At 43.5% G+C, this 27,678-nt stretch overlaps 1 protein-coding gene across 5 annotated transcripts; it reads left to right on the top strand.

The window, feature by feature from the left end:
* Window positions 1-27,607, top strand: FOXJ2 (forkhead box J2). 5 transcript variants are annotated; one of them, XM_074871975.1, is made up of 11 exons: window positions 1-1,558; window positions 16,208-16,560; window positions 17,086-17,160; window positions 19,128-19,196; window positions 19,566-19,706; window positions 20,080-20,275; window positions 22,178-22,504; window positions 22,889-22,990; window positions 23,453-23,653; window positions 24,398-24,496; window positions 25,050-27,607. In XM_074871975.1, the coding sequence occupies exons 2-11, from the start codon at window positions 16,228-16,230 to the stop codon at window positions 25,136-25,138; spliced, it is 1,632 nt and encodes a 543-aa protein (XP_074728076.1). In that variant the 5' UTR covers window positions 1-1,558; window positions 16,208-16,227; the 3' UTR covers window positions 25,139-27,607. The 5 variants fall into 5 exon arrangements, with proteins under 5 accessions (XP_074728076.1, XP_074728073.1, XP_074728074.1 ...); XM_074871972.1 differs by adding an exon at window positions 4,210-4,373 and having other exon boundaries at window positions 19,128-19,706; window positions 20,077-20,275; XM_074871974.1 differs by having other exon boundaries at window positions 2-1,558; window positions 20,077-20,275.
* Window positions 27,608-27,678: the final 71 nt, after the last annotated feature.

Genomic DNA, 27,678 nt, shown 5'->3' with positions numbered 1-27,678 from the left:
GCCTGCAGTGGAGCCGCAGCCCGGAGCAGCCGGAGCAGCAGCCGCGGGAGCGGCGGGGCCTGGAGAGACTCAGCGCCGCCCGGCCGGGGCCCCCCGCACCGGAGCCCGGGGAGCCCCCCGGGGACGAAGCCGAGGCCCGGCGGAAGGCGGTGGAGGCGGCCGCTCAGCCCCGCGCAGGCCCGTGAGCCGCCGCGGCCTCCCGTGGTAGCCGGGCCCGGGCAAGAGGAGCTGGGGCCTGGGGGGAAGCCAGGGACAGCCTCCGGGCAGCCGGGGTGGGGGGACACCCCCGTAGCCTGCCGGGGTGGGGGAGAGACCCTGCCCGCCGCCCCCCGCCCCATCCGCAGCCGTGAGGGGACACCCCATTAGGCAGCCCCGCTCCCGGCGGGGGGGACACCCCGGCGGCCCCTCGCCGCCCCCGCCTCGCTGGCAGGCCGGGGCGCACCCGCCTGCCACCCCCCTTCCCTGCAACTGGTGGGGGAGCTTAGCACTTGCCCCCGTCGCGGGTGACGAGCCAAGGGTGGGCAGAGGCCCCCGGCAGCCAGCTCTGGTAACTATCTAGAAGCAGGTCTGCTCTTCCTCGCTGTGGAATAGAGCCTCCTGGAGCTCCCTCCATACCTGTTTAGGGGAGAGGTATCCTCAGACCCCGGTTTCTGAGGGTTGTGAGAATAACCCTTACCACCTACTCCCCCCCTGCTACAGAGGAAATTCCTCCCCCGAGCAGAGGAGACAGCTCTTCCCCAGACCAGATAGTAACAGGGGAGCCTTCACAAAAGAAACCCCATATGCCCAAGAGAGGCAGTCCCCAAGACAGAAATAAGCAGGAGCTACAGATACTTACCTAGTAATTTTATTTTTTTACGTCTGCTTAGCAGGCAGCAGAGAAAGCAAAACAAGGGAGAGAAAGTGGAGACAGAATTTAGATATTCTTCCCTTTTTCAGTTGCTGTTAACCACTGGAGATAAAGGTAATTTCCAATACTGACCTCATCCTTCATCCCAAGGAAGATCCCTCATCCCCTAATTCCAAGACGGTTTTCTTCAGATATCCTGTGCAAGGAGAGAAGACACACCTCCCAGTTACAGGGAAAAGAAAAGGCAGATTTCGCTGATAATATCCGCAGAGATAGCAAGAATTTTTTCAGAGAAAGAAATTTGCCCACCCTTAAAGACAAGGTGCATCTAGGGGAAAGAAGAGAGATTTACAGGTAGGGAGATTGGGGAAATTGATCTCTGAAATAATCTGACAATCAGTGGAAAGGCTGTCTCCCAGGGGAACACCCCTTTAGCAGTTAGCTGCCAAAAGGGAGAGAGGATCTCCATCCTGGGATAAAACCAGCAGCTTTAGGGGACTGACAATCCCAAGCAGATTGTTTCAGTACTCAAGATCCTGATTTCATCTACAATCCCTTCGCCCCCCAAAATATTTCTTGAAGAAGCTCTTGGATTAGCTGACAGCAACGCTCTGAGGATGGGTCTCAGAGAAGGAGTGTGAAGGGCAGCACCCCAGAAACCAGCACTGAAGATAATCCACCTCCCTCCAGAAAATCTTCCAGACAAGAGTGAGTGACCACATTATATCACCTCTCTATTCCTAGCTGTCCTCCTCTTTTGCCTTCTGTCCTTGTTTTCCATGTCTCTTCTCTCACCGTATCTGCTTTCCTTTTAATCTTTACTCTCTGTTTCTGAACCTCTCCCCAGGCTTTTTTTTCTGCGTGTCTTTATCCATCTCTCTCATTTAGATCCCTTATATGCTATATGGAATTGACCTGATTGTTTCTCTTACTATTTAGCTTATGGGAGACCTTAGCCCTGTTTAATTGTAAGAAACCTCCCTGCCCTTTCCCTTCTACTTTCTTTCACTGGTGTATTAATCTTAGGCTCAGCCTTTATCATCACCGGTATGAAATTAATTTCTGTCATTTAGGGGTCACTGAAAAGGGTAATACTGGCCAAAAAAGCTTTGAGGAGACAGGATCAGTGATTTGTAGTGCTGGTGTCCAAGGATGCACCCATGGGGTTGGAGTGTCAGTTGTTCTCCGTGTGGGTCCTACTATGCTTGTAACGGTGGGAATAAAATCATTGTGCGATGCAGACCTCGCTGTGCTTGGGAGCTGAACGTACAGATCCCGGTGCTCGTACTCCGAGATATGTGTCCTAATGTACCTAGGGGCTGCGGGATGAATTCTGGAAAGAGTGCCCTTGAGAGTGGGTTCTGTGGTGCTCAGGGGCCTGGGAATGAAAATCGTGACAGTGCTGGTGGAACCTGCTCTGAAAGCCAAAAGAAGCCATACCATTGCCACCAGTCTTCATCTGTGTTTTATGCTGTGTTCAGGGGCTAGGAATGTGAATCCTAATGCTAGTGCCGTGGTGAGTGAGCCAAGCTGGCTGCTTTTTGTAAATGAGGCAGTCACAAATGAGTATTCTGACACTAATGTTGTGATTTCCTGAGAAATCAAGTCTAAGGGAGACCTTGATCTCGAAGCCAAAGCAGATACCCATAGCAGAAGAATCATGGCTAAGGATATCTCACCTGAGATATTCCTGTTTCTGTTCTCCAGGGAGGTAGCAGTGAGGAAATCCAAGATCAAAGGGTCCTTGGCCAGGACAGGAACTCTTCTGGAATCCATTTGGGAGCACAATGGTTAACAAGGGAGTCCCTGAGGAAGGAACTCTTCGGTGTAATTTGCTAGCAAGATCAGACAAAAGATGCCAGGTCCCTCCAAAGTGATTCCCCATTTTGGCAGAGGATTTTGACAGTTATCCATAGCTTCACAAGGTGCCTCTTTCTGAGGGAAGGCTGAACCGTGAAGCGTACATATGTTCTGGGGGTACTGTTAGATGCCCTCCTACCTGTTGCCCTATAGTTATGCAATCAGCCTGTTTTGAGTACAGCTGTGTGTTATCTAGCACAAGGGAAGAGATAACTGAGGCATTTTGGCCTTTGTACATTCAAGGAGGTAACTGACTTTTCATGCTCTTGAGGTTAATTTACCTTGCGCTGCCCCCTTCCTCACAGTAATGACTTGACATTTTTCAAGTGCTTTTGGCTCTGACGGATGCCTGGGCACTTTACAGAATATATATGCCAGCCTTACAAAATTCTGCTCTCCAACAACAATTATCTTTCTGTATATAAAACGGTTTTTTCTTCATTATTTTATGATAAAGATTCAGATTTTGTATTTGCTGCCTGAGCTTTAAATATTCATGACAGACATACAAGGCTGAAAGTCGTGTGCTGTAGAGTAATTGTTATTTATTTGTTAATTGCTGACAGGGCATTCGGTGCTGACTTGGACACACAAAATTAAGACAATCTGTGCTCTGAAGATCTTGTAGTCTAAAACACAGCTATACAAAAGATAGGACATACTGATAAATTTAAGGAAGGGAATAATTTTTAGAGAGCATAGCTCTTCAGTGTGATCATGGCATTTACATGAAATGTTTATCACAGGTGAAAATGCAGCTTCCTCTGAGGTGGAATACTGCAGCTGTTCTGCACCATTTATTTTATACAAAAGTATCCATAAAAGAAAAAGGGAGATTATTATTTATCTTCATAAAAGTGTAAGGTACTTTATAGACACATTTAAATGAAAGTGCTATGTCTTTTAAGAGTTTACATTAAGAATGTTAAACCTGAACACCTAAAATTAGACTTTAAAACCCACATTTAGGTACCTAAGTAAATAGCCTAATTCTTGTAAATGCCCAGGAATGAGGAGCTGACTTCAACAGAACAATGAAGTCTTCAACATTTGAGTAAAGAGACACCTAGTTATATGTGTATGGGTTTGTAAATTTAAATTTGGACATTCTTGCTTCCAAAAGTTGACTTTTTAAGTTGAAGCAGACTGATCCTATCCTATGGGCGCTCCACTCCTATCTGAGAACTGAGTGTGTAGCATTTCTCAGGTCAAGCCCTTAAGTAAAATGAAATGAGAAGGTCTAGAGAGTTATGGGAAAAGGATTACATTACTGAAAGATCATGAGGTTATATTAATGTTTAAGTATGTGTTCTGTAAGTTCTTGGGTTTTATCTTGAAATCTGGTTCTGTAGGCAAGTTTCTAGGATAGAATAAGGAGTCAGAAAAGTTGGAATGAAATACAATAAACAGTTTGAGGAGTTTGGATATAATTTTCCAGTCTAAGACGGGGTTGTGACTACTGTAGTACTTTTTTTTTTTGTCTTCCTATAAAAATACAGCTGAATGCTGGTGTCTCTGGAGAAGTTTTTTCTTACCGCAGAGGTACAGGTATCTTTGCTTACTGCCTCGTCCCCTAAACTTCAGCCGACCTTCATATAGTGGGAGATTCAGTCTGCATCACAGTTTGGATCTTCGGCCCTTTACGTCAAGTATCATAAAGGAGGTATGGTCAGTGGCAACTGTGATACGGACAGCTGTCCCTCAAGAGCAGGACTGAGCTGATTATCTCATTTTACACAGCTGTCCACCAGGAATTACATCTCGGTCATTAGCAACCAAAAGATGAAATGCTTTTGGACTCATTTTTCCATTTGCTTCTCCCAACCTTGGGTAAAATTGTAACCGCAGAGAGCCCTCTGTGTTTTGTAGTGCTCCATTTGCAGGATCTCTTGCTGAGTGATGCTTCAGAATTGAAACTTGAAAAAAATAGTGTTTCTAGCATTTTCGGTCTGAAAGACAACTTTGAGAAGATGAGTAGTGCCTAGTTTAATGGACCAGCCTGAAATAGTATCTCCAAAATGTTTCAACTCTCCAGTTGTGTTAACTCTGAAGCCTAAGGAAAAACATTTAACTCTCTGTATTGCTGGCTGTTACGCATTGTGTTATTTTAGAAAGAATATCCAGTTGAACTGCCAAGTGCTTATCATCTTGGTAGGAGTCACTATTGCTACTTGCTATCTATTCTGCTGGTTTTGTTTCCGTCTTCCTTCTGAGGGATCTTTGATGAACTTAAAAATCTATAACATATTTCTGCCCTGTACTCATGTTTTCACTTTTTCAAGGCAGTCTGTGTATGTGTATTAGAGAGAGCAAGCATGCTGCAGTATGTTTTCACAACTAATTAATTGCAAATTTTCATTTTAAGTTTGGGAATGTTTCAAAATTCGGAGACCTTGCAACAGAGTTTAGGATTGATTTAATGTTGTGTCCTGTGGTGCTTTGCCAAGATTTGGACTAGACTGTTGTTTCATCCTCTGTCTTTGACCTGCCCCATCCTCTACCACATCCTATTATGAACCTTGGAGTTGGTGTCTTAAAGGTAGACAGCGCACAGATTTTGCTAGTTCCTGACCCTTGTGAACCCTTTCCTGCATCCTGGCCTGGGCTTCCTACGGTCGTGTCACAGTCAGGCTCCTCTCCTGCACCTTTAAGGCCCAGCATGTTTCCACCCCGCCTACTTCTTTACTCTCATTTCCTCCTACACCCCACTCCTCCTCCCAGTTCTCTCTGTACTGCTCTTTGCATCTCATTTTCCATGCTGTCCCTTTGGCATCTGTCCTGTGGTCCTATAGGCCTAAAATGCTGCTTCTCTCTTCATCAGGGAAGCATCCCTCATCTCCTCTCTAGGATTCTTCACTGGCAGGAATCCTTTCTTACTACAGCTCACAGTCCCTGCTCTTACTTCCACACCTGCATTTTGACCTGTTCTTGGTTTGGCTTTCATTAGATTATATGCTTGTGGACACACAGTGGTTTTTGTCTGAGGTTATGTCAAGAAACCTGTTCTTTTTTACCACTCCACAATAAATAGAATTTTGTTCCTCCGAAAATAGCCGGTTCTGCTAGGCTGAGGAATGGTGCTTTGTCTCCATGATCCATCTGACTCATTCATTCTCCCACCCTCCCTTCTCCCCTGCCTCCTTCCCATCCCCAGGAATAGGTGGATTTTAGTTGGTTAGAATGAAAAGCCCTTGTGTTACGTTCTCTGGTTCCTTCCAGCACTCCAGGATCTGGGTTCTGAGAATTAGGGTGAACATTTTGTGCAAGGCCCAGTACCTTATTCCTCATCTTTTGAAGCTGGTCAGTTTACTTAATGTGAATTGAAGAAATTGTTCCTTTCTGTGTTCCTTTCTGGCCCTTTTTTATGTATAAGAGAGACTGAGTAATGAGGGAGAGGGGGAGATGACGGGTGAGAGTTTTTATACCTCAAGGAAAATATATTTGCTTTTTTGTTTTTTACAATTAGCAATTCAAATTTTGTTTATGCTCTCTGCTGTATAAAGACTGTGGCTGATTATAGCAGAAATATGTAATTACTGTTAAAAGTTCAAATCTGAATAATTGGGAAGGAATCTGAACTCTTTGTGGTCACAAATTAAAGGAGCAAAGCTTCTGAATTTTCAGTTTCCCCCAAAAAACTATTGTTAGGTAAAACCAAAACAATTCTCCCTCCCCATCAGGAACTTGCAGAGAAAAATAAACAAGCTGCTAAAATAGTTACCTCTGAAATTCCCTTTATCTCTTCCTGAACCAAGCAGACAAGCGTTGAATGTAGAGAACTGGGTTTTGGGAGACCTGTGTTCTCTGCGTGGTTCTGCTACTCTTCTGCTAGCTGACCTTGGGCTGCGTACTTCTCCATGCATGGCTTCCCATTTATCCTGGAATAGGTTATTGATCCTTTGTAAGGGTTCCAAAGTATAAGGATGAAAAACACTTTAGAAAGGCTGGCTGTTCTTCTTGCTGCTGATTACCTTAATTACAATGTGATGCTGAACCCAAAACCTCTATATGCTGCCTTTTGTGACATTAAGAAACAGTGAAAGCACGATGCCCCAATTAATTTTTGTTTCATGGAAGGACCCGTGACTCCAAAACTGAAGGATCCTGTACCATGTCTGCAGCCTGAAACTGTTTTTTTAAGTTGACTCAAGTATAGATATTGTGACTCCCATGAAGCTTCTAAGATCTCTAATGACCTTTTCTTGGCCAGGTCTCAGGGTCTCTATTCCATCTTCATCCTTCTTGGCTTCCCTGCTGTTTCTGACACTTGATCATGCCCAGTCTTGAAATCTTGTCCTCTCTTGACTTTTGTATCAGTATTTTCCTGGTTTCCCTCCTACTGTTCTAGTCATTCATTCAGTAGCTTCTGCACTAAGCTATTTACCTTCCTCCGTTTATTTTTTTCATAAGTTAGACACAAAGACCCACCCCTGGCATACTCTCTTTGCTTTTCTTTACTTCCGTCATGCCAGTGATACTAAATTATGCAACTTGGCGTACTACCTTAACATCTTTTTTGAATGGTTTGCTGCGAGTTTAAGACTGCTGGGGCCAAGATGGAAGTCCAGAAAGCTCCTTTGAGATTTCCTTTTGTTTCACGCTTTCCACTGTTGCAAGCCTCCACAGTGGGACCCATAACATGGGTTTTCTCACGCTCTTCTTGCTCTGCACATACAGGATAAGGACTCATTTTCTGGTTTCATGGCCTGAATCTCCCGCTTCTTCTTAGTCTCTTTGGGTAACCCTTATGCTTTCTCCTTCATTTACCATCTTGGTCTCGCTGTTCTTGCTGGCTGCTGACAACTGTGTTACCTTCTTGTCTTGTTAAAAACACGATTACTGAAGCTATCCTCCTGGCGTGTTTTCTCAACATGTTGCCATCTCCTCCTTGACAAGCCTGTTCTTTGGCTATCATCCACCACATAAGGTTCCAACTTCTTACACTCACTCTAAGGGGCCTTCACATTTATGTTTCTCCCCTATCTGTCACCGTCTCTTACTGTATTGTCCTTTGCTCTGCCAGCAACACAAGCATGACATTGTGCTTTTCCACTTCTTGCATGAGCATCTCTTCACATTCTTCCTCAGCTGACTCATACCTTGATACATATAGGAAAATTGCCAGCCACTAGAGGCCAGACATACTGGAAACTACTTATTTGCATATTTGAAAATTATTCAAAAGGTCTAACTGATACTCGGAGATAGTTTTCTTGTTATATGCACCCTCCTCTCCCTGGCTTCTTTTGTAATGAAGGATGATCACAGAAGTAAAAAAAGATCATCTTAAGCAAAGACACAACATCTCAGAGACTGGAAAGGTCAGGGCTGGAGCAGAATATTTACTTGCAGTTGCAAGGTGGCAACTGTGGCAAGTAATGTGTGGAAGAGGGGCTTCTCTCAGTGTCTGTAAGGAAATGAACAGATTTAATTTGAGGATGATACACAAAATGGAGCATTTTATGAGTAGGATGCAGAAAGCCATGTACAATACTAGTGTTTTAAACCAGAAGAAATTGTTAATGGGTTTGTGTTCCTTGCTAGGGTGGTTCTGAATCCTCTTGACCTTCAAGCTTGGTACAAATCTTTACAAGTTGTGAGCCTGGTTAGGGATTGTCAGGTGTTTTGTCTCCTGGAAGACAGTTCAGTCAGTTTAGTTCAGCTTAACAGCTAACAGAATAGTGAAAAAGAATTATGTTAAAGCAGTGGTTGAGACCTAATTTTTGAGCTTCACACAGTGTTACTTGATTCTTCTGATCATTCTCCAACTTCAATTTCAGCTGCGCTTTGCTTCCAAACTCCTCTTTAACAGGCTTTTCTGCAGTGCTTTGGTAAACTTAACTCTGGGAGCATCTGCTGTATGTACATTTTGGCCACGTGGTATACAACTAATCTGCACTTTATATCTATTTCCTTATTTTCTATGAATTCAGTACATAGTTCTTGCTAGTGCTTGATACCCATTTCCACAAGTGGGACGGAATGGGTTGTGGCTTGTTTCAGCAACTATTGCAGAGTTCATATTGACTAATCTATTTTCAGTGGTTCAGCCTTTGGTGAAGAAGTTCTGACCACTTGCAGTCAGATTTTCATTTTCACTGTGCCTGGCTGGCATTCATTTAGCCCTGGGAGCTCTCTTACATAGAAGCTTTCTAGTATTACTATTATTAAACTACAAGGTTAACAGTCATTTTTCACCGATAGACCCATTTTTCAATGGAAATAAGAATACAGTTTTCATTTATAAGTGCATGTTGCATTCTTTTAACCTGGGTTTCAGTACCTATCTTTGCAATGATGTGAAGATCTTCTAAGCAAGATATTCTGCATGCTGATCTACTTCTGATATGTCTCTAATTTCAGAGACAATCTGGGTATCATATCAGTGTTTGCATATTCTGCACTGAAGGTTTACTAGTGCATGGGATTCTCATAGGCAGCTAAAATTGAAATCCCTCTCTTCAACCTGGGTGCTCCCACAAGGCTGGGGAAAATACCTTCTCTTAGATACAGTTTCTCTACCACAGACTTCCTGGTTTCCAAGGGAATATTTCATTTCAGGTACGTGTTCATAAATTTGAATTATTCCAAAAACAATACCCAGTACCTTTCTCAATGTAAGAGTAATTGTTCTGTTAATATTCTTAAAGCAAATGCCAAAGATTTCTCTTGCCTGCCTTGGCATATGTTTAGAATTACAGCTCCTACTTCCCATGGTAAAATATTGTGTAGTGGTACTGAGGGTGGAGGGATGCTGTGGAGACATTTCTGCTGTGGTGATGTATTTTCATTGTGCTTCTTCAAAGTGCTTGGTTTACTTTTTACTTCAAATCTGTTCTTGGGAGGGTTGTCATAGGACATTTGGCTTATTATTAGAATAAATCTTTTATAGTAGTCTTATTACAAAGAAAATAATTTTCGGCTCAAAAGTATTTTAGGCATACCAGTATTCTCGGTATCATTTGTTGTTTCTTTTGACAGGTGTTACGTATTCCTCACTTTCATTTACGCAGCACCATAAATAAGCAAACTAATCTTTACTTTGAACACATATTTTCAGACTGTCTGAGGGGTCTCTGCAATGTTTGTATAGTATTTCTCAGTGCATTTTTGCTGCATGTTTATATAGCAGACAACAAAAATACTTGATTAGTTGGTCTTATTAAAATCTGGCAAGGCACTAGCTATCCTTGATCTTAGCCTTTTATGCCTGTAAAGATATTGTATCCCTTGACATGAGAATATTTTAGACTTTGGCTATAATGCCGTCTGTTGATAAGTTTAAGTAAGCAGGTCAGGTTTTGTAAACTATACCATTTTGTCAGTTTTGTACAAAACTAGTACATAATTGCTTTTGGAATTGGATCCTGATGCACTTCCAACATGGGGGTTTTGGTGTCTTTATAGTTCCCACAAGAGTTCATGCTTCATTAGTACCAAGAATGCATGTACAGTCAGGGCTGTTCATTCACAAAATACAAAATTATACTCTGCTCGTGCACTTTTCACAAAATGGAGGGAATCAAAAGGTCCTATGTTAAAATGTGCTATTATGATATTGATATATTTAGTAACTTATGAAAACAAATTTGTTTTCTTTTGATTTTACCTCAAGACAATATGAACCTTATCTTGTTGAGATTTCTGTTTGTTAGGAAGACCGTATCTGTACGACAATTTAATTCTAATAAAACGATTAGTCCAGCGATTTATATTAAGCCATACACGGTCTAAAAGTTTTCATCTTCTAACTCTGATTTTTCAGTACCATCTTAGCGTGTTGTGTTGTAACTTTTAGCAAATTTCCAGTTCAGTATGCCGTAATTACTGTACCACCTGTGTTCTTTTACATAAAATAGCATTGAGCATTCAAAGCCATTCTGTCTTGCACACTAAGTAGTTTTGAGCAGTGGTACAGAGTCAGACCCCTGTGCAGTGGACAGGCGCAGACTGTGACAGTTCGTATTTGTATAGGTGATGCCACGCTGTGTGCTCTTAGGTGGCAGTAACTTCCTTTGGTTTAATTCTTTTTTCCTTTTGGTTCATGACTAGTAAGAACTGTGTGCCCCCTATTACCACGTCTGCAAGCCTATAGTTTATTGGGAAAATGTTTTTTTGGCTTGTTCTGCTGCTCACAAAGAAGGGAAACATGGTTTTAGGGTATGACAATTTCTCTTACCTTTTTGCCCCAGGGAGCAGTTTTCCTCCTTTCATATGGCACTGCAGACAGAAGTGTACTTCCAAACTGCAGTGCTTTTCTTTTGGTTTGCTGATACACTGATATGACACCTACCCCTCCTTCCAGGTTAAGTTTCATTTTATGAACAATACCCAGCAGCCTCTCTCTTCGTTTTGGATTTGATTCCAGAAACATAAACATTTCCTGAAGGCTTCTCACAAGTAATTACCAAAATGGTGGATAACAATTTCAGACTATGCAGGTAATCAGTATTCTTTCTTCCAATTTCTTACATGAAACACATATCTCTCAGTGAGAATGTTTGCTTAGAGAAGATAAGATTTTTAAGTGTTTTGTTCCTGCCCTCTTAGTTCACACCTCCTTATTTTTGAGGGAAAGCACATGTCTTAAAACAGCAAATTTCTCTTCCTGCCAGAGTTAACAAAATAGATTCTTTTTCCCTTTCTGTATTGGCATAAGAATACAGGTTTCTTGCACGTATAATTGACACAAGTATATCAAAATTGCCTTTTCCCATCAAAGTAGATAGAATGAGTCCATTTCTCCATGCATGTGGTATTCTTATGTGTTAGTTTTCTTCCTTACTTTTTGAGGCGGTTTCCTCTAATTGGCATTGCACTCCTCTTTCTGTTTCAGAAGGGTTGCAGTCAAATGGTTCTTTTTTGCCAGTTTGTTGGGTTTGAGGTTTTTTGTTGGTTAAATACCTTAGAAGCTAGGTGTATCTCTGAGGATATTAGATGGATATTGTTAGTTAGATCACTGGATCTGTGTTTCAGGCACCTAAATAGAAGTGGTCTTATTTTTATAGGTGTTCTACAGCAATGTCTCTCACTGCTTGGTAGTCAGTTGTGCATTTCTTCCTTCTCAAAGTTTATGTTGAGAAACCTAAGTTGAGTTTCCTTTGAATGTTTTGCCAGTAGTGTTTCATTGGATTGGAATAGCAGCAAATAAAGCAACAGTGAAAGTAAATATAATAAAGTAAATGTAGATAATTATTCTAGAACATGCATCTTCTGTAGGCTGTGCACAGCATAGTTTCATTCATTGTATGACTCCCTGCTTCAGTCCTTACTGGTTCTGACTGGCCAGCCTTTGAGGATGTTTTAGGCTACAGATGTTTATTAACTACCTTCAGTATGATGCTTAGAGTGCTGCTCCCCACATTTCATACATTTTTCAGTCCTGATATATAAGTAGCAGTGATCTTGGATAAGGTCTGACTGGCTTAGAGCAAGCATTTGCAAAATAGCAGGGCAGGCAAAATACAGATTTCTTCAGTCCAGCGGCAGGGATAGTACTGTCTGATAGACAGAAGGCTGGCTTGCATTTTCAGCCTGAGGTCTGATTTGCTAGTTGCAAATATTCAAAGTAAGGCAGTAGCTTTCCTGGAAGGCTGTAGTGAAGTATTACTAGTCCCAAGTGAATTAGTGGTTATTAAAAGGTATTCAGTGCTAGGATTTTCTTTAATGATTTTTTCGTAGGAATCCGACAGATTCTCTTCTGTTTAATTGTAGTTTTGGATCAGAGCTTGGCTGCCATTTCTGCATCTCGCTGACCTGTCTTGACTTGGGGTTGTACTGGAACTAGTTAGTGCTTGAGAAATTAAGACTCTGCAGTCAATTTCCAGCTGTTGATGGTGGTTATGACTTGGCTACCTTACCCTTGGTTTTTAAAGTCAGCCAAATACATAAACAGATACCATTTACCCTGTAAAGTGGGAGATTATGAATTCCGGTCTTCGACTTTCTTTTTACTTCTTCGACGTTAATTCTGGCTTGCTAATATGGTAGGATTTTTTTTTAAACACCCTTGATTTCAGTTCAATGTGTTTGTTAGTCATTAGTATCTTTTTTTTCTCTGTTTGAGTGGGATCATAAGAGAAGAGTTCGAAAGATTTGCCAGGCAGTAAACTGGGAAGGGAAAGTTGGAAGCATCATCAGCTGCTCTGGTTTGGCTGCAGACTTGTTTTATCGTACCATTAAGTAGTATCAAGCTGGTGTACTGCTTGGATCAGGTGAATGAGATACACAGCATAAATTATAGCAAGTATTACTGTTATAGTAAGTATTCTTTCAAATAATTTAGTAGCCAAATACACCAAATTATTTTTGCACTGACAGTGTTCTGGAATTGCTACCTTACCTAAGGTTTGACTGCCTGATTATTACAGATCCCATATCACCAGGATGCAGACTTATAAATCCAGTAACATGATCAAGTTTAAACTTGGAAAAAAATTCATATTCCACTGCTTTGAAACTTCCTATGTGATTACTGTTGGGTCTGAGTCTTCACTTTGTGTCCTAAATTACTGTCTAGCCTATATGTTCTTAAAGATCTGCTATATTTTACTGAAAGGTAGTTGTTCCAGTACTGGGTGATTAGTGCATATGTTTACACAGAATTCTTTTATTTAAGATTTTGGGATTTTTTTTTTTATCAAAGATTTTTATTATCCAGGGAATGAAAATATTCAGACTCTTAGCGTGGGTGTAATGTGACCCAATTCTAACCTTGCTTGTCTCCCTGACAAGTGTATTTTACACAAATACATAAAAGCTTGTGTATTTGATGATGGGTGTGTTGCATATCAACCTTACATTTTACTGCATAGCCAATCATCCCAAATGCTCTACTGACATAACCTGGGCAAATCTGAAGCTATGTGAAAACTGCAGTGTTTTCTTCTGCTTCTTGAATTTCTGGTGTTTCAGATTGGTATCTTAATCTGCCATAGGCTTTTATAACCTAATTTTCTTGATTTCTGTGCTTGTCTTAAAAGAAAAAAAATAAAAGGGTGGCTGGGAAATTTGTATTTATTTTACTTTGGGTTTGTATTGTTAGCACAACTGATATTTCAAAATGGTTTAACATGCACTGTGGAAATTAAAATTTATAGGAGGGACACTTACAAAATTAAGCGTTCAACTGATACTTAGTTCATGTTTGTTTTCACCCAGGTGGAATGCTACTTTTAGTGAGGGCTGAACCTGTAAAGTTGCCATGCAAATATAGCTGTGTTTCAGTTACGTGGATACCTCAGCCGTCTGTCTATCCCCACTGGATAAAAATATGTTGTTGCTTTTTCCTTGTATAATTCAGGAAGGAATAGTGCTGCTTTTTTTTTTTTTTAAATTTAAAATGTTTGAGATTAGATCAATTCGGCCAAAAAGCTCTATATTCAATAAACAACGACTTGAGGAGGGTGGATAATGGAAAGCCTTTTGCAGCTCTGATCGTCTAGTTAGCTGTGTAGCGAGCAGTCATCGCTATCATATGTGATAGTGTGGCAGATGTGTAGATAGATAAGTTAGTAGCAGTTGGGCTTTTCCTTTCCTCCCCAGACAGAAAAATGTTTCCACTTGCTACAGATGCTGTAGTGCTGCAATTTTACTTTTCAGTCAGTGCGTGCAATGAGCGTGAGTGGTATGTTAGCTGTGCAATTTGGAGGTGTTTTCTGAGCGCAGGGCTTTGGACCACTGCTTGTGGTGGTTGAGGGACGGATTTTGTGGGGGTATTGTGTAGGTGTTTGAGCCTTAAGAGGTGTGATGAGCACATGCATGAAAATGAAAGGTTTAGTGCATACAAACGTGTTGGAGTGTAGGCTCTTAAGTGCTTTTGTGCTGTGAGAGCACTTCAGTGCAGAAGTGCACGGTATAATGCATATGGTTGTGGGGGAAGAATGGGGAGCTTCTGTGTCAAAATGCTGGGTGCATCTGTCTCTGGATCTGTGCATCCACACTGTGTTATTGTCAAATACCTATTTTTAGAATGAGTATCTAATTGGTATTCATGCAGATGGGTGTCTCCCTGTCTCATCTGATCCACTCATCTGAGTGATGCACTCGGTGGGAGGTGTCTGCTGATGAATCTTTCCTGAGCAGTGTGTTCATGTTGGTTTGTTCTCTTACATGTATGCATGTGTTTAATTTGTTACATGAGTGTGTACGTAAGTATGTACATGTGTGTTTGCGCGTTTACCTTTTGCATGCGCTAGCGTGCTCAAAGATAGTATCGTCTAATCCTCTAAAAAATTAATTTCAAAAATGAAAGACACAGAACTTGTAGCCCTTCAAGATATGATTCTTCTCATTATGCAAAGAAGAAGTGCAGAGCAGTGCAGGTTGTGGCCATGGAAACTTAGCCACCTCAGTCCAGACTTCAAGGGATTGCTCCTAGTGTAGTGATGCAGCCAATTATGAGTAAGAATGATGATCTTTCTGCTGCCTTGACTGCTACAAAAGACAGCATGCAAGTTTGGGTGCTAAGTGTATAAGTTCATACAAGTTCACGCTGCTAAATATTTTCTTGATATAATTGTTAAGTAGAAAACCCTGGGTACAAGTGCTAGTCATGTTGGACAGGTGTGTTTTATTTTCATGAGAGGAAATAGATAATATTTATGAGAGGAAAGATCCTGAGTCTGTTTCCACCCTGTGGCAAACTTGTTGTGTGACTTTGGACAAGTAAGTTTGTCTTGTGTCTCAGATTTGGGGAAAATACTTGCCTGTTACATTGTGAATTAAGCAAGATTTAATTCAATAAAATTATATGTATATTTATGAAAAACGGGTTATGGTAGGCAAAGCTTTAACTATTATGAGCTTAATATAGTCTGTTCCACCTCGACATGGTAGATGTAATTATCTATATATAGTATTATGCATGATCTTGGTGTTTTAAAATGAGATATGTAATCCTAGCTCTAAGGAATAGGATTCATTATAATGTCACCTGATACAAAAAGAGAGGCTAGGCCTTAGAAATGAATTTTCCCCAAATTAAGACAGTCACCGTCCTGACTTTTCCAGATGATCTAATTAAACTGTGGTTTGTATATGGCATGAAGGAGTATTCCCTTTTAGCTATGATTTTCCTCTTACCTGACACAGTAAACCTACTGGATTGCAGGAAGGGTCCCAAGGTTTTAATGCTTACGTAGTAAAGGAGTGAATGTGGTACAGCTGCTGAAAAGGCTCCACTTCTTTGGATAGATCTTAGCTCTTTACCTGGGAGCAGCTGGGATGCTCTGGGTGAGACTGTTCTAGCAATGTTACCATCAGCACTGTCCCAGCTACTGTCAGCAAGGATGATCCTCCCAGAGACACAGTCATAGGCCTTTTTGGGTGATTCTGACTAGCTGTGAGTACGGTATGTGAAGTAGGGTGATCTTCACAGAGGTATTTGTGATAGGGGGAGAAGCAAATGGAGGGAGGAATGCAAATGGATGTTTCTGTTCTTAGGGTTCACCTTGTTTATGTCTCAGGAGTTCCCTTTCTGCTCCTGTCTCCTCACAGATACTCCTGCTTTCAGCATCATGGCCTCTGACCTGGAAAGCAGCCTCACTTCCATAGACTGGCTCCCACAGCTTACTTTAAGGGCTACTATTGAAAAATTAGGGGGTTCCTCACAAGCAGGACCTCCAGGAGCTGCCCGAAAGTGTCCCCCAGGCTCACCGACAGATCCCAATGCCACCCTGAGCAAGGATGAGGCTGCAGTGCACCAAGATGGGAAGCCACGTTACAGCTATGCCACTTTGATCACATATGCCATCAACTCATCACCTGCCAAGAAGATGACACTTAGTGAGATCTACCGTTGGATCTGTGACAACTTTCCCTACTACAAAAATGCTGGTATTGGTTGGAAGGTGAGGACTTGCATCGCTAAAGTACCTTTTTTGTCTAATTACAAGACTTGTTTTCTTAATTCTGTGCAAAGTGCCCTCATTGAGCAAAATAAAAAGACAGATGTGAAACTAAGTTGACCAACTGGAGAAAATACAGAGCCAGAAGTCCCGTTTTCTCTGAGAATTTTTTTGTATGCATGTGGTGGCCCCTTAAGGAGGAGTGTGCAAAAAAACCACCAACAACCAAGAGAAACAAAACAAAAACCCCCACAAAACCCACATCACTACCAACCTCTGCATCACACTGATACTGTTTTCATTGCACCTTCTGTACATGTATAGGTGGATCAGCCCCATATTATTAGTCCTAATTCATCTCTCTCTTTTCCGCAGCTTCTGTTCTGCTCTGTTCCAAGTATATGTAGTGAGCTTTGGCTTTTGAGTATGCACCATCCTTCTATTTTTCTCTACCTGCTCCTGGGCATACTCAGAAGGCTGTATTGTTTTTGTTTTAGCACTTACCTGTATCTCTTACTCTCTCACCAGAACTCTATTCGTCATAACCTCTCTCTGAATAAATGTTTTCGGAAGGTGCCTCGACCAAGAGATGATCCTGGGAAGGTAAGAAATCTGCATGCTCCTGGTCAAGCAATTTAAAACTGAAGGGAATAAGCTGGGGTTGCCCTTTCTAACTCATGGTTGGAATTTGAAACCTAAAGTGTAGGCAAAAATGGAAGCAGTAGTAAGATTTACTGCAGTGCTTTGGCTACAGAAGCATTCACTTAAAGGGAACCTGTAAAGGGGCCTTAATGGTTTTAGCAATTACTTTTCTTATCTGTGATCTTCAGTTGACTTTAAAGATAATGGAAGAAGAAAAAAAAGGGTTTGAATGTACTTTCTTAGTTTTGTTTCTTTTTCTTGATCTTTATGTGTAAAATGTGGGTCTAGTCCATCCTGTTCTATTATGAAAGCCCATACTGGCTACTGGTGAACAGCAGGACTATGTTGTGACATCATGGGTTTCGTGGAGGCAAGACCCATGGAAGTGAGAGCAGAACTACTGCCTATTTAGACTGCAAAACATTTGGTGCTGGGAAAAAGATATCACCATCAGATAGTTCAAATCTATAGAAATAATTTACAAGTAAAACTCAAGAATTTACAAATTTGTTGGCTAAGTAAGGGCTAATAAAGCTCTGTTAGTATATATCGATTGTAAAGGCGAATTGCTGGCAAAACCAAGACCTGGCATCTTGGCATGCAGATATTATTTCTGTTAAAAAAACCCAACCAAACGAGCAGAGGGAAATGGTGGGGACAAGAAGCTGTGTATTTTCACAGAAAGATTGTCTCTTCCCCTCCATCCTAAAGTTACCAGAAAGGGCCACTTGCTCAGGCCGTTTGATTTTCAGGTTATATTTAAAGGACTAAGTGGTGCTCGGTTGGTGTCTATAAATGGAAGTAGTATATCTTTGAAGATCACTGCTCAAAAATACCATTGATTATATGGCTCATTCCAGGAAATCCTAACTGACTTCAGTGTATATGTTTGCAGGTGTTCACTGGCACGTTGGGCTGGGCTTATAATGAAAGCCTGTCCTGTGCTTGTCACTGATAATCCAGATTTCAATTGGAGGTTGAAATGAGCTAAATCACACTCTAGAGTTCTCTTTCTACTTATTCAGAAAACAACAGACACAATTATAGACTGCTTTATGTTGAAAGGGACCTCTGGAGGTTAACATGCACCCCCATCCTCCTCACAGACAGGGACAATTAGATTGGGTTGTTGAGCTCTTTGTTGAGTTTTGTGGTATCTCCATCTTTGGAGATATTCAACTGGTACGACCATCATTATAAAGAATTTTTTCTGTATATCTGATTGTAATTTCCCTTGCTCTAACTTATGTTTGTTTGCCTCTTGTTCATTTTTGAGAAGAGTTTGATTCTGTCTTATTTATAGTCTCCTTACACAGTTTAGGACAGTGGTTAGATCCCCTTAGCCTTCTCTTGTCCAGGCTAAACAGATCCCTCTGTGTGTACTGCTTGTACATCATGTGTTTTAGTTCTTAACCATCATGGTGGCCCCTCTTTGGATGCATTCTAGCATGGCAGTGTCAGTCTTGCACTGGGAACCCCCCAAATGGGCACAGTACTCAAAGTGCAGTCTCACAAGCATGGAAAGAGAGCGATCCTTCTCGCTGTCTCTGCCCAATCTGAACATTGAATTGGTTCTCATCAGTCAATAACGAATTCAGGTTGTGAGGAAGGTACTGAAGGGGGTGTGCAGGCCCAGAAGAGTTGGCCTAGCTTGGATCAAAACATCCTTTGCTCTTCTTGGTGTCCTGTCTTGGAGTGAGGGAAATGTAGAGCATTCTGCCTTCCACCAGTAGCATCGTACCTCATTGTTCAATACAGCCCAATGCAAGAGAGGAATCTCTTTCCAACACCCAAGTTGTCTGATGTTCCGGAGGGTGGTCCTTGTGGTCCTAATGTTTAGTTGGTGCTGCGTCCTTTGAGTCAGTAACCCCCTGCTTCAGGAAGCTCTCTGTTTTAATCATGCATTCACCAATGGGTCTTCTTTCCAGGGCTCTTATTGGACAATAGATACGTGTCCAGATATATCTCGCAAGAGGCGGCATCCTCCAGATGATGACGTGAGTGTTGTTCTTTCCAGACAGCATGGAGCAGGAGGGGGAATGCCCTTCTTGTTTCAAGGAGTCCTTCCAGCACCAGACCATGGTATTGTTTTGGGGGCAGGGTATACAGATGGGGAGACAAAGGCTAGGACTGAACGAACTAGCATGTATGTCCTGCTGATTGGCTGTTGTTGCTGCTGTTCAGTAGCAAAGTTAATCTTGTTTAAAGTCCTTTATCCTGACTCTTCAGTGACTAAGGCCCAGTCCTCCTCTTTTCTAAGCCGTGAACTTCTACAGCGGGGGAGCTGGCTTCCCATCTGCAGTTTCACTTCTCCATCTGTTTTTGATTTCTGCTCCTTTCCTTTTCTCTTTCTTCCCCATCCACAGATACCACAAGACTCCCCAGAGCAAGAGGCAAGTAAAAGCCCCCGAGGGGCTGTTCCAGTCAGCACAGAAGCCTCTTTGCCACCTGAGGCCACCCCTCAGCTGTCACTCCAGAGCACCACCCCTATTGCCAACTACAGCCAGGTGAGCAGTGGGGGAAAGGATAGAAGCCTTATGGTGGGGGAAGAGGAGAAAAGGAGAGGGGCAGGAGTGCATGAATGGAAAAGCAAGAAAATAAGGATGAAGCGAATTTTAACCAAGGGCTGGCTGGGGATAAGGGTAAAGGTATATAATGGTATTAGGTAGCTGAAGAAAAGGCTGGAGCCAGTGTGCTGCAGAGGGAATGTGGTGGTTGATTTTCCTCAAGGAAAATGGCATTTGGGGAGATTTGCTGGGAGATGAGCTAAGCAATATGGGATATCAGTGCATGTTCTACCTGTATCTAGTCTCTGGATCCCTGTCTCAAGTTACAAAACTTAGTACAAGCTAAAGGCCTTACTTCTGCCTTCCTTAGCAGGGTGCAGGGCCTGTGGATGTTGCCTCTACTGTAGCAGGGGGGCAGGGCCGTGAAGGGGCTGATGTGCCACCCCCGCTGTACAGTGCCAACCATGACTTCAAGTTCTCCTACTCTGAGATCAACTTCCAGGATCTTAGCTGGTCCTTCCGAAATCTCTACAAATCCATGCTGGAGAAATCATCTTCTTCTCAGCACGGTGAGTAACCGTATGCGTCATGTGGGGTGGGCAGGTATCTGCCCACACAGTCTTGTCCACTGATCTATCCTTGGTATCTCTCAGATCCTTCCTCGTTTAGGAGCCTGTGCAAACAGACTTTCCTTCTTTGGCATGCTGTAATTAGTTCTGCCAGGAGCAGATAAGAAATCTGCATGTCCTTTATCTATTGCTCCCCCTAGTTCTCTCAGAATAAAGAGGATAATGATTTAAAAATACCTTGTGTTGACACAAAAGCAAATACTAAAATGGCAGAAGCTTAGGGAAATGAAGTCCTGAAGAAAAGCATGTCGGAGAAGTGTTCACACTGTCAGGCTAGAAACCATAAGAGGGAGGGGATTGCTGCATGTGGAGTTTCTCCAAATGGAGAGTGGAAAGTCGTCATCGCTCAGATCTGTTAAAACTAGGATTGTACAAGGCCTTTGAGAATTGGGTTTTTGTGGATTGAGAGCGTGCAAGAGGGAGCCGACAGCTCCATTCATAGCTTGAATTTCTGGGGCTGAGGAAGCAGCCAGCAGAGGGCACAGTGGCTGTAGGGATGAGATGGGATGAGGTGTCCACGGAAAAAACACTTCAGAAAACTCTTCAGTTGTTCCCTCCCTTAAACACTCTTCTAAATACTAGTCTGGTGTAAAAAGGAATATATTATTAGATGAGTCTCTCACCTATGCTGTCAATTATTAGATGAGCCTCTCATCTATGCAGACAAAGTTTGCTACCCTAGGAGGAGCCTCCTGAACTTGTAGCTTCAGTGAAATAAAAATTTATTACTTTTACTGCTTTCGTCATGCTGGCACTTGAGATTCCTAGTAGGAGCCTGTTGTGTGAGGTGGTGTAGAATGAGCAAGCTACAAAAATGTAGAGAAGAACCTTGACTCAGTGTGTGTCTCTGTAAAAGCTTAGCAGCAGCCTGGTTTTTTTCCTCCAAGTCTTCAGCTGTAAGCTAGTCTAGGAAAACTTGCAGGTTTTGAGGAAATTTTGTGGGCAACTTTTGAGTCAGGATGGCAGTATTCATCCTTTAGCCTCATCGCAGTAGTAGGATATTCTGAGGGTTGATTTTGGATCTAGTAAAAAACTGAGGCTTGCTTGCAGATGGTCACGTAAAGGTACTCAAAGTAAGAAATGGGTAGCTCAGGTTAGTGGTGGGTAATGCCCTTCTCTGTGATTTTTCCTGGAGATTCCACAGCATGAGGGGAGAATGAGCTGGGGGAGCAGACAGATATGCTGAGCTCCTGATGTGGGGAAGAACGGAGAACACCTGATACTTTTGCCTGTAGGGGACGCCTGAAATACAAGAGGATAGAAATGACACACCCAATGAGTCAGGAGGAATGAAAGCAATAAAGGAGCCCTCATGTGTGCAATGTGTTCTGTGTACAAAAGCAGTAGAATGTGTGACCTGTGATGATCTGTGTGAGAAAAATTGTGAAGGTTCCCAACCAAGCTGCTTGTAAGATGGGAACTGAAGGGAGCTTTTGGAAACAAAAAGTCAGATTTATCAAGTTATCTGTTTTCTAAATGTTTTGTTGTTTAAGTTTGTTTAATGGTCATTTCTAGGAAAACAACATGTGCATGACATTTCAGGAGAGCATGGGTTACTTTGGAAAGTATAGAAAAAATCCACGGAGGAGTTTAAGAGCCTAATTCTGTACCAGAAGTTTAAATCCTGATGGGGCTTTGTCGTAGAGCCTTTTGTTTTGAACAGAATTTGGAGCGCAGTGAGGGCATAACCGGGCAGGTGATAGTTGTTGGCAGCCTGTAGAGGGCACTCTGAAAGCTTCATAAATAGCAGGATGAGCAGTGTGAAATTAGAGATGGATAATTTAAGTGGAGGTCTGGTCCAGGCAGCTCTTAAAGCTCCCTCCTCTTTCTTTCACTCGGCAGGTTTCTCTTCTCTCCTTGGTGACATGCAGCCCTCCAACCACAACTACTACATGTACCAGCAGCAGCAGCAGCAAGGCCCCTCCTCAGTGGGTGCTGCTCCCCCACTTCACACTCCAACCCCGGAGGGTTGCCCATCCCAAGGGGGAAAGCAGCAGGGTGGTGAAGGTTATGGCCCTCCACCAGTGATGTCCATGCACCCACCCCCAATGCAGCATGGAGGCTACCACCAGCATCAACAACATCACCCACACTCCCACCCACAGCAGCAGCCACATCAGCACCAGCAGCAGCAGCAGTCACAGGCTTCAATCAACAATGCTGGCTTTGGTGAGTCAGGAGCGATGGAAAGAACAGTGGGGGAAGAGGGAGCAGTGAGGAGCCCCCAGGCAGAAATGTCACGAGAGTTTTTCCTGTGTTTTGTGGAAAAAGGGTGAAAGCCAGTTATGATTGAAATCTGAAAGGAAAATTGCTTCCTTACTGAAGGAAAAGAGGATACATTCACACTCGGTTTGGGATTCTGTTTAGGGATGCAGGATAAAGTCAGGGGCTAAAAGAAAAAGGAGGCACCGTGCCCAGTCTTCCGAGACAGAACAGATTTCTGGCCACTGTAGCATCAGGCTCTTTGGTGAAGAGGGGCCAATCATTTTATATTAAGGGCTGGAGGGAAAGGGGGGCCTGTATTGGAATAATCTTCTCCCTATTTCATTCCAGCATTTCCCCCTGATTGGTGCTCCAACATTGATTCCCTGAAGGAAAGCTTCAAGATGGTAAACCGGCTGAACTGGTCTAGCATTGAGCACTCCCAATTCTCAGGTCAGTGTTGGCCTAGTGACCAGGCCTAGTGACTCAGTGACTAGGGCTGTAGTCTAGAATATGTGAGTGCTGTGCCCAGATCTTTTTTTCAATGTAACCGTGTCAAGTCCATGGCTTTCTTAGTGACTCAACTCCTCTATTTGTAAAATGAGGTGTCCTACCTCATGTAAAATGGGTTCTGCTAAAGTCCCTGAAGCACTTGAATGCTGCAGGAATTTGGGCAGCGGGGCTGAATTCATAAAAGTATGTCAGAAAGCTAACTGAGATTTTTCCCTCCCCTACCTGAGTCAGTGAGACAGTATCCTAGATATGGAACTCTCCAGGAGTTTGGTGACAGATTTGAAGCGTTGAAGTTGGGTTTGTGGGGAGAAGGTAGGATTTAGGGGTAGAAGACAGAAATCCCTTTGCAGGGAGGACCACAGTGTGAGTGCTGGCTTTGACATTGTCCTCTGTCCCCTGCAGAGTTGATGGAGAGTCTGCGCCAGGCTGAGCGGAAGAACTGGACGCTGGATCAACACCATATTGCCAACCTCTGTGACTCCCTTAATCACTTTCTTACCCAGACTGGTCAGCTCCCTCATCTGGTTGGCCCACAGCAGCCCCCCCGAATCTCTGATTCTTGTGCCCTGAACAGTGGCAAGCAGGAGCAGTCCATGAACCAAGGTAATGAGGAGGGAGACTAAAATGATGTGTAAATGAAGGCCCAGTTCTGTGAATATCCTAAACTACTTGCAGCCTTGCCAGGCAATGTAGCACTGAGCAACTCAGGGCTAGGCTGTCAGAGCTGTTCATACAATTCCCCTTCCTCTGGCTTTAAAGAATTAGGATGTCCTATGTCTGTGGCCTAGACAGACCGTTATTATGTGATGCATACCATGGACAGGCAACCTCTCCAGGCAGAAATACATTTAAGAGGTAAACCCATAAAAGGAGAAGGGGGTGGTGTGTTTGTAGGTGACCAACAGAAAGGAATTGCAAGGTAGAGAGACTGCTGTTCCAGATGGCAGGGACTGTAGGGGCTGTAAAGATGGAAGCTCTTACACCCATGTTGGAGAAATACTGACTGGACAAAGAGTAGGAGGATGCACTCTGCGGAGAGCACAGAGGATATCATGGTCTTGACAGAACTGTGATGGTGTCTGTCATCTAGTACTGAACTAAATGAATTATATTGAGCCAGCCTGTGGTGTTTCTGGATGAAAATTTTCTTCTTTTACAATGATAGAGAAACTTCTGCTGGTTCCAAGAACAGGATCCCTGACCAAGCTATAGTTAGGACCCAACAGCTGCACATCTCCTCAGTATCCCGTGGGTCTGAGTGAGTTGCTCTGTGGCTGAGCTGCCACCCAGTCAGGGCCAAGACAGCTGACCAGAACGTTAATGGGGCTCTTTTTATTCCTTTCACAGTGAACTCCTATGGTCAGCCCCAGCCTCCCCATCTCTTCTCCGGGCCATCTCCTATGTACCAGATTTCCACCCAGGACTCTCCAGGATATAATCGCCCAGGTAAGGGGTGACATTAAGACATACTATACCAATGAATGTTAAAGAACTGGTTCCCAAGCCCTTTGTGCATTTCTCCCAATGCACTTACTAATCAAACGGAGCACTGAGGGTAGAGAGGGAGCCTGGATTGCAAGGGACCTGCCATAGCTCTGGCAATGTTTAGTATTTCAGCGGCCTGATTTCTTTCACTTCACATAAATAGTCTTCTAGCTCAGCCTCCCCCTCAGTTGGTTGCTTGAAGGCAACTTTACTTGAGAAGCTTCTGATGATGAAGTCCTTTGTGCTCTATCAGCAGTCAGCTGTAAGGAAAGTTAAGGAGACTGAAACTTAACCTCTGTAGAAGCTGCTGTGGCGAATTTCACAGCAGACCACCTACAGTCATTGGTAGGTGCTGTCTGACGGAGAAATCCATGCTTGGTAAACTGTTGGAATGGAGAAGGCCCAAATCGCTTATGCTTTCTTTTGCACAAGGGCCCGCTGTAAAAAAGCGTGGCATTTTTTATTCTAACTGTTCTCTTTCCTTTCTCTTCTTTTTTTCTTGTTTTTGGCTCAGCTCACCATCTGGTCCCTCGGCCTCCAGGGCCGCCTCCAGGCGCCAATGAGGAAATCCCCGATGATTTCGACTGGGACTTGATCACCTAGCGAGTTACAGACTTGATAGCCCGTCCTTTGTGAAGGACGCGGGAGGGGAGGGGGACATGGGGTCAATGGTGCCAGCACCACCCTCCCCAGCCTCCCTGCCTTGCCTGTATATAGATATATATTCTCTATCTCCGCCAGAGAAGCCACCGCAAGATGCTGCCGAAGATAATCCTTCCTTGCGTCCTGTTTTATCTTCTTTTTCTTCTTTTGTTTATTATTATTATTGTTATTATTATTATTATTATTACCAATAATTGAGCACAGCCCTCCCCCTCCTCTGGTGGCCTCAGACGCATCAGATTGGCTCTTTCGTGTTGCGTAGCGCCCTGTGGAGGGCGGAAAGATGGGTCCTTGGTGCCATGAAAAGACCTCGGAAGGCTGAATCCTCGAGTGCATCTTTCTCTGCCTCCGTCAATTTTTGCGTTTAACAATCCCTCTTTCCCTTCAAGGTGGCCGGTGAATCTGTCGTATTGGCTACTGGAGTGAGAGAGCCTAACGGACCCTGGGAGCCTGTAGTTATGTTGTTCCGTAAATGTTGTAAAGGTCAGGGGGCTGAAGGGACACTGGAGGGGTGATCTTAGCTCTGTGAACTTTCTCGCACCGGCAGGAAAAGCAAGAAAAGAAGTTCCCAAGTACAAAGAGAGGGTAATCCCTGAGGTAGGGAGAGCTGAGCTGTGAGGGCAGACCTGAGTTTGGAGAAAGGAGAATGTGGCAGAGATGGTATTTCAGCAGAGGTTTTGGAATGCAGTGCCATCTGTGAGGACTGAGAGGGATTTTGAGGGAATCCTGACCTATTTTCTACACTGCCTTTTGCAGTCTCCAGGTGAAGCCTACATACCCATCAGGCAAAAGAAGCAGTCAGGGGTGTCACATGTGATTCAGCAAATTCTATTCCCCAGAGCTTTTCATTTCACCCCCCACCCCTTCCAGCCCTTGTTCAAAATATGTAGTGAGGCTCTTGCATATGCAAATTTGGAAGTTTTCTCCCATCAGTATTTGTTCAGTTGTTATTTGGCCTTCCACCCCTCGTATTTCGTTGGAGACTGTCCTTGCCTGCAGTTTGAGAGTGCCAGCAACAGGAGCCTTGTTGCGTCGGTGCGAGTTCTCTGTCAGTGGTTCCCACTTTGGGAATGGGCTAATGGTGGGAAGAGGAAGCTGCTTCTCGGTGTGGAGGTGCATTAGGGGACTTCTGGACCCTCTGGTCACACAACCGGGAGGCCCTCACAAAGTGGTTTTTCTAAGAGGTGCATTAGAAGAGAGAGGATGAAGTGGGGCAGATTTTTAAACTGAACAGCCAAAGAGTGTAGTATAAAAGGGAGGAGGGTGGGTCAGACCCCTTGCAGTTCAGCTGGGGAGATGATGGAATTTAGGGTACATCCTGAAGGATGAGTTTTGTCAGCACTTGCAAATCAGGAAGGTGGAAAGGTGCAGGAGCAGGAGTGAGTGTTGAGATGCCTCCTCCCCAAAGCTGTGTCCTGTGTTCCCCTTTTTTCTGGTATGACTCTGTTCTGTCAGACCTCTTGTTTCCTCTTAATATTGTGTAAAGCCTCCCCTCAGCACTTACTCCCCATTTACCAGTGAAGGGAACCAAGATGGAAATAAAACATCATTGGCCGCTTGACAGACCTGGGACAGGGGAGTAATAACGCCTACTCTGACTGCAGGAAGGTGGGGAACTAGCATTGCTTTTTAAATTTGCTGTAGGGATAAACCAATTGGATCTTTGTCAGGGAAGTGGACAGAGTCTCGTTGTATTGGGGGGGGGGGCATTTTTGTTTGTTTCTTTTTTTTTTTTTTTTTCTTTTTTAAGTGTGTGTTTTGGGGGGAGTTCATCATTGAGTGTTTCCAAGAGAAATGAGGAATCCCAGACAACTTCAGCATGGAGTCAGCTGTTATCTCTGCTGCCTCTGGATGGGACTGATACAGCTTGGAAGCGTGTGTGATGGGTTTCTGTGGAAAGTGGCACCAGAGACAACCACGAGAGACAACTTCTGGTAGGTGCCAGTTAGTGCTTTGCAGAGGATGTTACTGAGAGCAGGCCCTGTGGAAGTCTGAAAACACCACCAGAAGAAAACCAAACCAAGATGGCTCCTTCTGCGTATCCAAGTGCTCCTCATTTGCATATTTGCCTCATTTGCGTATTAAGTTGCGCCTCATTTGCATATGTAAATACATGCCGGTCAGTGTGCAAATTATCCTCGTTCCTCTGCCCCTGAAATAAATGTGCGTTGTTAGTGCGTGGGAAGGCATCGGGTGGGCGGCGTGGAGCTCTGCAGGGTGCGCGGGCACCGGCCTGCAGGGAGGGGGGACGCCGGCCTGTCCCCGAGGGGGGCTCTTGCAGGCCCCCCCCAGCGTGGTGTGGCCCCCGCGCTTTGTGTCAGTGGTCAGGGAGAGAGGGGCGTGGTCTCACGAGTTTATTTTTGTGCATGCTTTCTTAATAAAAAGAAAAAGTGAATGTTTATGGTTTAACTCTTTTGGTGCCAGTATTGAATTTTTTCGCAGCGGCGCCTGTCAGGTGAGCTTGGTTCGACCTTAGAAAC

Source organism: Strix uralensis, chromosome 5 (assembly GCF_047716275.1).
Source record: "Strix uralensis isolate ZFMK-TIS-50842 chromosome 5, bStrUra1, whole genome shotgun sequence".
Taxonomy (NCBI): domain Eukaryota; kingdom Metazoa; phylum Chordata; class Aves; order Strigiformes; family Strigidae; genus Strix; species Strix uralensis.
The sequence above is the reverse complement of the archived record's forward strand: the minus strand, read 5'-3'. Positions and strand labels throughout refer to the sequence as shown.